The sequence below is a fragment of the Lepidochelys olivacea genome (assembly GCF_965140295.1).
Source record: "Lepidochelys olivacea isolate rLepOli2 genome assembly, chromosome: 3".
In the NCBI taxonomy this organism is placed as follows: domain Eukaryota; kingdom Metazoa; phylum Chordata; order Testudines; family Cheloniidae; genus Lepidochelys; species Lepidochelys olivacea.
In genome coordinates, this window is record NC_140413.1 from 158,731,627 (window position 1) to 158,745,167 (window position 13,541).

The window sequence follows — 13,541 nt, forward strand, 5'->3', positions numbered from 1 at the left end:
GGGGGTGAGAATTGAAAAGTAGCTAAAAGCATAACTTAGCCCACACAACCAAGGAAATCCTACATTTAAAGTATACCCTTCATAGAATCCATTTTGCTTAAAAATGACATGTTTTACCAAACAGGGAACAATTTCATATTCCACACTTATTATAATAAGGAGGGGAAATGGTGAGGTATGGACAGTTTCAACCTTAATTCTGAATTTCTTTGGTTCCAGGACAACATAAGGTATGTCTACACAGCTAGAAGCAGGCTGCTAGGCTTCAGAGCCTGCACCTGAACGTTTACACAGTTATTTTTAACACTGTTGTGTGAGTCTGAGTCTGTAGATCCAGAGTCTGTGATTCACCACCATGGGCTGTCCCTCACTGCATAGACTAACCCATAGTCTAAAATCAAAGACTCCTGGTATCCTAAACAAGCAAACATCCATGCAGTGATTGTCCTAGAACATCTTGACCTGCAGGGCTTTGTGAACCTCAACTCAACATTTAATAGTGAAAATATTCTTACAACAAATAAAACTGAACAGTTTTTCGACTCAAAATATTGCTGCTGTTTGTGCACTTATTTCTATATTACTCAAGGTGAGTCATTTGATGAAAAGTATTCTCTGCCGTAATAACCAGTGTAACTATAATGATCAGATGTTCTCTATTGATATATTTGATGCAAACACTTCATAAAACAATGCAGTTAAACTAACCATCTCCATTGGCATCTCCCGGCTCCAATCACTTCATTTCATACTGTGCAATGTTTGTGCTGATACATCTCAGTCACTGGAAGATAAGGGGAAGAATGGCTGCTAAATAGTTCTCTTTGTAGATAATATTTTTTCTGAATTATTAGATGGAGACTGGATGCTAAGTTTCAGACTGTTGTGTCTGTCCTGCTAATGATGTTTATTCTGTTCAACTAAACTGCTTTTAAGCACACTGTTTGTTGGAAAAACCCCTCCTATCTTCTTCCCAAAACACATAGATCACAGTAGTTACTCTTACATACTGCAGAATTTTTCATAACTTCAGCTATTTAAGCCTCACATATAAAGGATCCAAATGTGTGAAATTAGGCAAACAGTACAAATCCACCTTTCTTTTTCAAGTGAGGATTCCTACTGTATTCCACTGAGGGGTATGTGCATGCACCTGGAGCCAGAGCTTTTTCAAAACAGTACAGTATTGCTCATCAATCTGCGCAGGCACCCTCGTACTGCCTCATGGTTTCGCCCAAGGTGATAAAGAGCAGGGCAGACAGACCATGTCTCCAGTTCCTTCTCACCACTGTGTCAGAGCTTCTGCTGAGTTCCTTCTCACGGTCCGCATCAGAGCTTCTGCTGTCCTCTTGCCCATTTTCCAAACTTTATAGAAAAACTGATTTTACTGTTGTTCAAAGTTAGGATTTTATTGTTTTTACAGTAATTTTCTAGTTCCTAGAAGTTTTATAGGATTAAGGACTTGGGATGCCACTTTGGCAGTTTTCCAGCCAAACAATTCCCACCCTCCCCCCTTTCCAGCATTAGGATCTGGGTACTGGATTATGCCGAAGACATTGGGATTCAAAGTCTGCACTTCCTGCCCTTGCATGTTTCCCATGAGCAACGAGCTCCAACACTCTATGGTTTAGGGGAAGCCCACACTGCATCCATGTTCAGTATCTGCCTTTTCCTCCCTGCTCGTACATGGGAAGGCCGAGCTCTTTGCCTCGAACACCACCTCGTGGAGGTTACCATGGGGTTGCAATCAGATCCTGGCCGGGGGGAACCCCCCACCCCATACGTCAGTCTGAACAATCTAAGAGCACTCCCCCTACCATGGAGCCTCTGTCCAGCTCCGTTAGTACCAGTGCTATGGACCCCACAGTAAGTCTTCCTCCAAATCCAAGAAGGACGCTGCATCATCCATGAGTTCTGGCCACTGAGGAGCAATGTACTCCAAGGCTCACAAGAGCAGTAAGAGGCTGCTTATCTGTTCACTGGATCCACCAGTCCTGGTTCTGGAACCATGTACCCCTCCTGCTTCAGCTCTACCAGCATCCTGTGAATTGTTGGTCCAGAGACACATCCCTTACCCAGTTTCTGACTGGGACCAGGACTGGTAATCACTAACTCTGGGAAGACTTGGCAGTGACCCTGGACCTCACAAAACTGTTTGCCCTGGAAAGAGTGAGGTCTCCCTGTGTTCCGGTGCGCTCACCTGCTCAGAGGGCCCCCTCTCCTGCATTGGCCATACCCCTTTAATGCATCCCCTTCCGACCGCTCCATTGGCACCACAGTTCATGCAGACTCCAGTTTTTCTGAGTCTGAGGATTTGGCTGTTTGACATAGTCTGCCGTTTCCATTCTGGAGCCAGTACTACCAGAGGTTTCCAAGGGCACTGTGGCAGTTCCCTCCTTTACCTCAGCCAAGGAGCCCCTGGTATCTAGTTCCTTAGGCACTGACACAACAGGATCAACCAGGTTGGCCATACTAGAGCTTATGCCCTCACTATTTCAACACAGGAGGACTCTCCTCTATTACCACCCCATCCTTCGTAGAGTAAACACTTGGAACCGGGGGTAGACAGTGCCAACGGACCCTTCGTTGGCCTTAGACGTGGCTGTGTCATCAACATTCTCCTCCTCACCAGATGACTATGGTCAGTTTCAAGAGCTACTAGGCAGGATAGCCAATGCTCTTGAGATCCCACTAGAAGTGCAGGACAGTCAGTACCACTTACTATAGACATCCTGCACACATGCATATGGGCAAGCAGAGTCAAGGAGATGAGGTTGAGAGTAGGCCCTAGAGCAGGAGTTCTCAAACTGTGTGTTGGGACCCCAAATTGTGTGACAACTCCATTTCAATGGGGTCACCAGGGCTACCCTTAGACTTGCTGGGAGCCAGGACTGAAGCTGAAGCCCGAGCTCTACCCTCACTCAGGGCGATGGGGCTCGGGGTCGGGCTCTTCTCCCCAGTGGGGGCCAGGTAGTAATTTTGTTGTCAGAAGGGAGGCATGGTGCAATGACGTTTGAGAGCCGCTGCCCTAGGTGGACCGTTAGGCTGACCTAGTAGGGCCACTCTCATGTTCTAAAAACTAAATTGATTCGCTTGCCCCTGCAGTGCCACGTAGCAGCGTCACCTGCCAGCCTCATGTCACCAGCTCGCTGGGAGGAGGGCAAATAAGCTGGGTGGGGAACCGTTTGGAGAGGGCGGAGGGAGCATTATTTGGAAAACCAGGGACTAGGGAGGGATGCTTAGAACAGGACCGTGGCTCTTGAACGATAACAGTACGAAAAGCGGCTCCTGTCTCCCTAAATTCAGGGTGCCCAGCTCCAAGGCACCCTCCCTCTACAATAAAACGGGGGGGGAGGGGGGACAGACCCCAGCAAATTGTTCAGCGTGGGGAGAGGGACGGTGCTTACCAATAATAAGGGTGCAGAGCCCTGCAGCTGCTGTGACGCGCTCAGGCTGAGAGCGGTGCGCGCTGCCTGGAAGCAGGAGACGCCGGGGCTGCCGTAGCCGGCTCCGCTGCCCCCCGCGCCCAGCCCTCTGGTCTCGCCCCGCGCGCCGCCTCCGCCGCGGCAGCAGCCCGGCCGGCGGCACAAGCGCTTCCCGACGGGTTCGAGCAGCCCGGGCCGCCAGCGCCGCCTCGCGCACGGCCCAGACCCCTCCCCACAATGCACCGCGACAGGCAGCCTTTGAAAAAGCGGCGCGGCTCGTTCAAGATGGCGGAGCTGGATCAGCTGCCCGACGAGAGTGAGTAGCGACCCGCGCCCGCTCCCCGCCCGGCCCGGCGCCCGCTCCCCCTCCCCGCGGGGCACAGCCGCTCCTGGGCTCAGCTCGCCCCGGCCTGGCCGCCTCCCCCGGGCCGGGACCGGCTGCTGCGGGCGCTGCTCGGGCCGGAGCCCGAGTCTCCTCCTCTTTCTCTGGAACCGGCCCGGCCCCCACCCCGTCCCGCCACCCCTTACCCCGCGCAGACGGGAGGGGCCGCCCAGGGAGCGGGGCAGGGAGACCCGCGGGTTCCCGCCCCGCCCCTCCCCTCCGGCGGGAGGGGACCTGCACCCCGAGTTCGGGCGCAGCCTGGCAGGCCGGGGCCACGGCCGCACCCGGGCCACGGCCGGGCCGCACCCGGGCCAGGGCACTGCCTGTCAACAGATAGGGACGCGCCGAACAGCTGTGAGCATCGATACTGCCCCTGGGGCTCGGGAAGCTGCTCCTGGACGGGGGTGGTCAGCGCCTGGGGCAGGAGCGCTGCACTGGGGGGATGGGACTCGGCCCAGGTAGAAAGGGGGGGCACAATGAGTGCCGTGCATTGAACAGGCCATTGCTGTGCCCTGTATCTTGGGAGGTACTAACAGTGCACTTGGGGAGAGGGTGGCAGAAGCAAGTGCACTGCCCCTAGGGAGGTTTGTGGGTGGGACATAATGACATGCATATTGTACTGGGGGCACTAAAATGACCCAGGGAGATGGGGGGTGTGGGGTGCACAAAGGCACACAAACATACACTAAACGCTGTCTGACAGGCACCAGAGAAATGCGGGTCATGCAGACATGTAAACTGCATCCAGGGCCATGCCAAGAACGGGGATACACATGCTGCACAGTGTCGCGCACTGCATGTGGGGACAGATGCAAACTAAGCATAGTATGATGGGGATATGAAGGCACACACACTTACACTGTGTACAAAGGCACAGACATGCACTGTATATGTGGATGCAAATGAACGTACAGAGAGGTTGATACATGTGCTGTACACTGTCAGAGACTTGCTGCATGTGAGGTAATACCACATAAGGTGTGTGAGGTAATATCTTATTGGACCAACTTGTGTTGGTAAGAAGAGCTCTGTTACTCTGAAGAAGAGCGCTGTGTTAGCCTGAAAGCTTATCTCTCTCACCAACATAAATAAGCGATATACCTTCCCCTGTATTGTGTCTCTATATCCTGGGACCAACATGGTTACAACACCATTGCATATACAGATTGTGGACAAACAAAACTACAAATACAGACAAATAGAGATGTAGGCTCGTTCATGGGAGTTATGCAAGCTATATGCATACAGACATGCATACTATACATAAATATACAAATAGACACTGAAGAAAGAAAGCAGAAAGGCACAGAAAAATGATAGGGCTAATTGAAAAGGCACAAGAGTTTATTCAAGCTAAAACATGTAAGTCTCTGTAAAGTGTATCCATTAAAAAGGAGCATATGATACAGCATATAATTGAAACTAGGAGGGCTAGCTTCATATAACTGAAACTAGGAGGGCTATTTGAGAATTTGAAGCACAAATCAAAGATATACCTAAAGAATTTCTTGTTTATATGAGAAACAGAGAGACAGTGGGAGGATAGAGATTGCAAAGAAGCATTTGGACAACAGCCTGGCAGATTAAGTCCGTGTAAAGAAGTACAAGGAATGTACATCGGAAATAACCATTTGAACTACTTGTACGCACTAATGTGTTCTAAATGAACTGTAACAATGCAAGGTAAAATCCTAAATGGGTTCATTTAGAACAACCTGATGAAAACTGATGCACAGTGATGCTCAACCAAATAAGCACAAATTTAGATTGAATTAAAACAAGGACAGAGCAATGGTTTTCAACCTTTTCCCTCCGTGAACCGTTTGTTACAACAGAAAAAGTTTAGGACCCTCCTCCCACTTAGCCAGAAGAAAAGGAGGATGTTCATGACCTCCAGATTGAGAACCCATGGGATAGAAAACAATATAAAAATATTATAATGCAACTGTAGAAGCCTATGGCCTCATCTTCAATACATTGTTCAAGTTCCCCTATCTGAAAACATACAGCTTATGCAAGGTTACTACAGACAGTCAGGAATGGAACCCATGTTTCCAACATGGCAAACTACACAGTCATATCTACTACACCACATTGCCTTTCTGACTGACTGACTGCCAACTTTGCTTGTCCTATTTCTAACCAATATAAACCATACTCCTCTGCCAGCTGGTAATTACTCCAGTACGTGAAATATTAAAGGTCTGAGCTGAGGATCTGAAGGTCACAGCATTCAAATCCTGCTGCTTGCCTATGTGAGAGGATGGCATGGTTGTGTATAAGTCATACATTAAGAAGACCTCTTTAAAACTGATTTTGCACTTTAAGAACTAGGATAATCTGTAAATTAGAGTGTAAATTGCCAAAATATGTTTCATATTTCAGTCGTGTCACATATTTTGTTAATTTAACCGAGGGGTAGTCAATAGGCGGGCTGTGGGCCAAATCCAAACCACCAGACACTTTTGAATGACCCAGAAATCTTTTTATTTACTTTTCATTGTTTTTTTTATTATTTTCTCTGGAATGTGCATGAGAGAGACACACACCTCCCATTTGTATCTGATTCACAGAGGGTTACATGGGAGGTTGCGAGCTGTCAGCCTCCACTCCAAACCCCGCTTAGCATCTAGCATTTATAATGGTGTTAAATATATAAAAAAGTGTTTTTAATTTATAAAGGGGGGGTCGCATTCAGAGGTTTGCTATTTGAAAGGGGTCACCAATACAAAAGTTTGAGAACCAGTGGGTTAGAGCCTGTGACAGCTCCCAACTTGAAAGCATGGCTCTTTAGCACAAGCTGTAAAAACTCATGCTTTTAGCTCTGGAAACCTTGGGTTAATCTCTGGTGTCAGCCAAGGTGGTGGCTGTCACATACTGTCAGGTTTGAAGATGGAGAATTATGTTTTATAGTGTTAAGGATGGGAGACCGAGGGGAGGGGAAAGCGCAATAGGCAGACCTACTGCTGCAGCAGTTCCTGGATATATCTAATTTCCAGAAGTCCATGAGAGGCAGAAGAAGTATGTTTCAAGGAGTAGGCAGCGGTACAAACTCCTTCATAGAGGTTCTCTCTAGCTGTTTGGTTTTGTAGCCACTACTAAATATGGTGGGTTGCTCTTGGCCTACTTACTTTTTAACAGGTATAAAATTATTATAAGAGATACAGAACTTTCTAAGGCTTGTTACAGTCTCTTACACCCTTCAGAAGGGTCATTACAGTTACGAAGGGTTGTGCAGTGCAGTTTCTCCTTCTGATTCCCAGGCAGGCACAGTTCTCCTTCTCCCTGACCCTTGGGAGCTATCCACTGATGAGTTAAAAAAAATACAAAAAACAAAAAACTGCTTTTAGTGGATAGTTAAGGTTGCATTGGTACACACACCATCCATCCAAAACCTTAAAAGTTTGAAAATAACAAATTAAGGGAAAATTCTTCTGTATTCCTTGCCACCTTTATATTGCCTACAACACTGTCAATAACACATTTTAGCACTTCATAAGACTTTCACTTCCATCTCCAACATAAACTGAAAAACAATATGTACCTCAAGTTCATCAAACTTGCACAAATCTTATTGGCAGTGTGGCACATTGGTGTGTATTTTATGTGACTAGACTGGCACATCTGACTGTTGCACAATCCACGTATTTGTCAAGTTAATATGCTTTATATAAGAGCTAGGTATTATTAATAGTGCTGAGGTCACGATTAAGGTTTTGGGTTAGAGTGGAAGTTTGAAGCTGGGATATGTATTGCTTTTCAGTATCTGTTGAAGATGGAAGTGAAAGCTTTATGGAGTGTTAGAATGTGTTATTGACAGGGTTGTAGGCAATATGAAGATAGCAAGAAATGCAGGAAGCTTTTTTCTTAATCACTTCTTTCTGTGTTCTTTGGATTTTGTTTGCTGGGGTGTCACTTTAAGTGTTACTAAACACAGTTTTTGTTTGTGAATTAACATCTGTTTCTTCACCTCCAGTCTCATACTTAAGAGTTCTGGTTCTGACACTGATTTTCTGTATAACTTTGGGTTTGTCACTTAACCTTTCTGAGCTTCAGATTCTCAATCTGTAAAATGGAAGTAACAGTACCTACAAAATATTCTGGTAAATTGCTATAACAGTGCAAAGGATTACACGAGTCAGTGTCCGATAGAGGTAGAATATAGGACCCCCGTGCTTTCCGTCTTCTGCATAGCCCATTAACCCAAGTGGATTTTCAGGAACATTACATTTTGTTAGCTTTTTTCAGAATTTACCATTGTGAATTTTTATATAAAATAGGTTGTAGTTAAACCCCTTGTTCTCTATGGCAAGATGGACCTAAATTCTATTTCATGATTACCAGTTTTTGCACTAGATGAGAAATTGTGCAGCAGCTTCATTTTTTTTGTAGAAATTTTTTTAATCGATTTAAATGTGGCATTGAATGCAGCTGATAACCCTGTTATTTATTTGATACGTTCAGTTTATTATACACTATCCTGACATTTTTCAGTTTTTAATATGCCAAAGATTGTTATCTTGACATTGCCTAATTGCATTCTAGAATTTGTCACGGGGCTGGGATAAGTGGGCAGGAAACATTTGGGACTCCTAACATCTGGAGATGGGGGGGAGGCAGTTTGAAATTGTAGGATGAACACACTAGGTGTATGCTTCTGCTAGAATTATCATAGGTGAAGTAGTTAAACTATTACCTTCAGGTTTAAGACTTAATATCCCATTGAAATTAATATAGGGAAATTCACACTTCTGATTCATTGGTTCAGACTGCAGACTCAGGAAGACAATAATGAAGCGGTTTATACTCATTTAATGTTTTCAAGGCTTCACAGCTGGGAGGGTTAGAATCATTTTTTAAATGCAAATGGAGAATGTGGCTCACATTTCTGTGACAAGAGGTAGGTAGGGTCAATGGCAGATCCTATAGCTGAAGAATCACAGAATACAAAGGGCCCTGATTATATTTCCCTGAAGTTTCTGATCTGTAGCAGTAAAAGTATTTCAGGCATAACAGTCATTGGATTTGTATATTTAAGACTGTTGTGCGCATAGTATGGCTGCTACCCAGGGAATTATTGTGCTAATTTTACTAAATGAATGCATTTGTTTTTATTTTATATCCTGGTAAATTTGGAACTCTGAGGTAAATGGTTGATGATTTTGCAGTTCTGAAAGTGGCATCAATTTCTGGTTTTTTTTGAGAAGTAAGATTAAAAATAGCTGTACTCTTTAGTATGATTGCTACACCTCTTGTGTTATGCTGCCAGTGCTAGCCAGTCTAATTTGTAGAATACTGTATACATATACTTGCGGCTAAGTGAATTGGATGTCTTTTATAACTGGGGTCCTCAAGCTGGTGTTGCAGTCTCTTGGCTGGAAACTGTGGCAGTTCATGAAAAAAAAACAATTTTATGCTACCAGAAAGTATGAGACTTTACTGCCAAGGGGACAAGTGCTACAAAAATAAATAAAATTTTACAATATTCTAAAACTGTGTAGTTTATTTAGGAATATTTAAGACAATGTTGGCGTGCGGTTCCAAGTAGTTTTCTTTCAGTCCTTGTAAATACATTTAGTAAACAGTTTTTAGGAAGACACTTACAATCCCTTACATGCTATTATTAATATATTGATTAATTTGATTAAAATTTGATCTATGTAAACATTGATTATAATATGATTGGGAATGTCCAGACTCTACATAAATATTTTTATTTGATCCACCACACCTGTCAAGGTTCCTTCCCCACTCTGAACTCTAGGGTACAGATGTGGGGACCTGCATGAAAAACCCCCTAAGCTTATTTTTACCAGCTTAGGTTTAAACTTCCCCAAGGTACAAACTATTTTACCTTTTGCCCCTGGACTTTATTGCTGCCACCACCAAGCGTCCAACAAATATATAACAGGGAAAAAGCCCGCTTGGATACATCTTTGCCCCCAAAGTCCTCCCAAACCCTACACCCCCTTTCCTGGGGAAGGCTTCATACAAATCCTCACCAATTTGCATAGGTGAACACAGACGCAAACCCATGGAACTTAAGAACAATGAAAAAGCAATCAGGTTCTTGAAAGAAGAATTTTAATTGAAGAAAAAGTAAAAGAATCACCTCTGTAAAATCAGGATGGTAAATACCTTACAGGGTAATCAGATTCAAAACATAGAGAATCCCTCTAGGCAAAACCTTAAGTTACAAAAAGACACAAAAACAGGAATATACATTCCGTTCAGCACAACTTATTTTATCAGCCATTTAAACAAAACAGAATCTAATGCATATCTAACTAGATTGCTTATTAGCCCTTTACAGGAGTTCTGACCTGCATTCCTGCTCTGGTCCCGGCAAAAGCAACAGACAGACAGAGAGAACCCTTTGTTCCGCCCCCCACCACTCCAGCTTTGAAAGTATCTTGTCTCCTCATTGGTCATTTTGGTCAGGTGCCAGCGAGGTTGTCTTCAGCTTCTTAACCCTTTACAGGTGAAAGGGTTTTTTCCTCTGGCCAGGAGGGATTTAAAGGTGGTTAGCCTTCCCTTTATATTTATGACAACACCTCTGTCAAATAATTTTAAAAGATACTATATTTGAAAAGTCTACGTAAAACTTGTTTTAATGCACTTGTTGCTTGCTCTTCTGACTTTGAGTAGCAGCCGCAAAGTAACAAAGGCTGTTCTCAGAGTTGTGAACAGTTCTGATGGCATTTCTATAGCGCGATGCATAAGCAAGGAAGTTGTGTACTGTCAGCTTCTGTATTTTTCACAATGAATTTATTGCTTTTTAGGTATGGTGGTGTGACAGTCTTATTCATCCTCCATATAGGTATACCACCAGGAGTAGTATTACAGCATCCATGTTCCTCAACCACTTCTGGGTGAGATCATAGTTCAGTTTCCAGGTCTATTCAGGCTTGGTATCTCTACTGAGACTAGCCAAAAGTGGTTATAATTAGTATTGACAGTGATAATTGTTTGAAGAAATGGCCATCAGTAGTATATACCAGTAATAACTGAACTGACACCACCTAGCTACAGGTTACTTTCCAGCCGTCAAATTGTAATAACTTTTGCCTCTGTCTACAGTACAAGCACAACCAGGTTTTTCTAACTCTTTCTTTGATCAGCTTATAACACATATGGCTGAGTTTTGTTTATGTACTGTACACTGCTTTTCACAAGACAACTGTATCAACCCCGTTTGCATGTGCATAGCTGCCACACTGCCTGTTTTTGTATCCGTGCATTCTGGGAAAATCTGGGCAGCTATCCCATCTTGCATCACTAGGGCATAGGACTTGGAGGACATGACATGCTAACAGAGTGACACCAACAGTACATAGAACAATGCACTTTGGTATATCCTCCTACACAGAGAACAGGGAGAAAGGATAAGCCAAACTAGTTGCACTGATGTGATTAGGGGATCCCATCTCTGATGTGGGGAAAAAAGCATGCCCACTTAATTACAGGAAGAGATACCTCTGAGGCCACTGGCAGGAATGAAACTCTCAGAGCTATCCTGGTTACTCCTAGAGTATTACCATGTTGTATGTGGACAAAAAACATCTAAAGGCAACCATGACATTGATTACAAACCTATTTGAAAGTTGTAATATAATCAGTTTCAAAGTCGCTGCTGGTCAGGGCTGGATTCAGACAGGTTAGCAACCTAGAGGGGGAAAGGCTTTGCATCCTTCTGTCCCTCATCTGAATCATATAGTCCCCCTTTTGGATTGTGTACGCATGTTATCTAGGTTTGCTAAACAAGGAAGAACAAAAGCTGTAGATATTAAAAAGTTTATTTTCAAAGTCTCAGTTGGATATTACAAATGATACAGAGTTAAAAAACACTGCGGGGGGGGGGTCCCCAAAAACTATTTTTAAACCAGGGCTCATCAGTATTCTTATTTTAAATAAACATGTAAGACCAGTTGTGAAAATGGCATAATTTAAACTTCAAATGCACTAGTTTGTTTTACATGGGTATATGTAGAAAATTGTGTCAAAGCTTCCACAATCACTGGTATTAAGTCACATTTGCTACACTTTATGAACCTTCTTAGTTCAGTTTTAGGTCAAAAGGAGGGGAAGGATAATCACTATCAAAACTGTACTTTTTGAATGGGGGAGAAGTAGTTTTAAGCAAGTCCTTTGTGTGCCTCTTGGAATCTCAAAGACCTCTACCCCATATTAGATCTGTCTTTCTTTCATAGAAGATGGTGCAGTTTCCTTCTGAGCTCATTAATGTTGCTCACAAATCAGCTAGAGGAGATGCTTCAGATCATCTTCATTGTAAGCCTTCTTAAGTGATTTCCTGGGCTGAGAGCAAAAGATTGGACCTAGAAACTGAACCTTGGTGCTGCATGTGGTATCTGAGATCACTAACTTCAGTACTAATGGACCTGCCCATGAGCCCCATCCTGAATATAGGAACTGCCATGCTGGATCAGACTAATAATCCATCTCGTCTAGTATTCTGTCTCCGATAGTGGCCAGTACCAAATGTTTCAGAGGAAAGTGCAAGAAACCTCATAGTGGCCATTAGGGAATAGTCCTCAGAGGAATTTTTTTTCTAACTTCCCTGTTAGTAGTTGGCTTAGTGAATAAAAACTGATGATTTAAAAACTAAAAATTGGATTTTTTACATTTATTTTTAAAAAGAAAAATGTATTTAATTTAAAGTTATTTAAAATTAAATTTGAAATTTATGACAATCTATGTTAAGGCCAAAAAAGTCAAACTGCTGTACTGATGGAAATCGCTGACTAAGTGCCTGTAACCAGAGTGTGTTGAAATGCAACCAGCTTTTAACAGCAGTAGCCTCTTCTGCAGATGAAGAGAGAATATTTTCTTCCTTTCATTTTATTCAGCTAATTCTGTTCTGTGATTTGTTGTTCAATGTTAAGATACCATTTGGGAGTTGGAAAAGCAGGAAAACTTGTTAAAACTTGTTAGCAGGAAAACTTATTCCAATCTATGAATAAAAGCTAAATGTTGAGAGGATGAGATCTACTAGTTTTAAAATTGTGAAGAACATGGTGACCAGAAACAATCACTTCAATTCACTATTGTTTAATCCATCAGTTAGTTTTAAATGCAAAGCATGTTTTGATAAACTTCCTTTTTTTCTTATGTATCCAGCATATTTAAGATAGTTTTATTTAACTAATAAAAAACAAATTTAAAATACTGTTTTGTGCATTAATTGACTTGCAATTTTCATCCAAGAGTTTGACATTAATTTTTTATTAGTGATTTTATCACCTAGTAAATAAGTACATAATAAAAAATGTAAATTAAAACTCTGAATAAATGTTAAGCTATATAATTACTTGAATAAATGTATATAGACATAGCATAACCACTTGGATAACAACAACAACAAAAAAGGAAGCTGCTAAATTTATATGAAAATTTTAAATATTTATGAAAATACCAAAAAGTACAAATACAAAACAATATTAAAATTGATTATTTTGAATTATATCAAGATTTCTTGTTTGCTGATTTAAATCAATCTACCTGATGATTGGCTTAGGGCCCGAAGTATGAGCATTCATATCCACTACTGAAAAATATTATATATGGTGTAACTTCTCATCATCCACATTAACGCCTAATCCCTTTTGAAATCCTGCAAGCTCTTGATCTCAGTGATTTCTTGTGTTAGTGAGTTCCAGAGATGAATTATGCTTCTTGATGTTTTTTAATTCAAATATTTCACCTGGTTTAAATTT

The 13,541-nt window shown here is 42.7% G+C and overlaps 1 protein-coding gene across 2 annotated transcripts in view; it reads left to right on the forward strand.

Annotated features, from left to right (window-relative positions):
- The first annotated feature begins 3,559 nt into the window (after nucleotides 1-3,559).
- LIN9 (lin-9 DREAM MuvB core complex component) overlaps nucleotides 3,560-13,541 on the forward strand; it is a 55,279-nt gene continuing 45,297 nt past the window's right edge. The window contains exon 1 of one of the 2 annotated variants that reach the window (XM_084623762.1): nucleotides 3,560-3,741. In XM_084623762.1, coding sequence (XP_084479888.1) covers nucleotides 3,663-3,741 — 79 coding nt within the window. In that variant the 5' untranslated portion in view covers nucleotides 3,560-3,662. The remainder of the gene's footprint in view (nucleotides 3,742-13,541) is intronic. The other variant, XM_084623763.1, reaches the window with a different exon arrangement.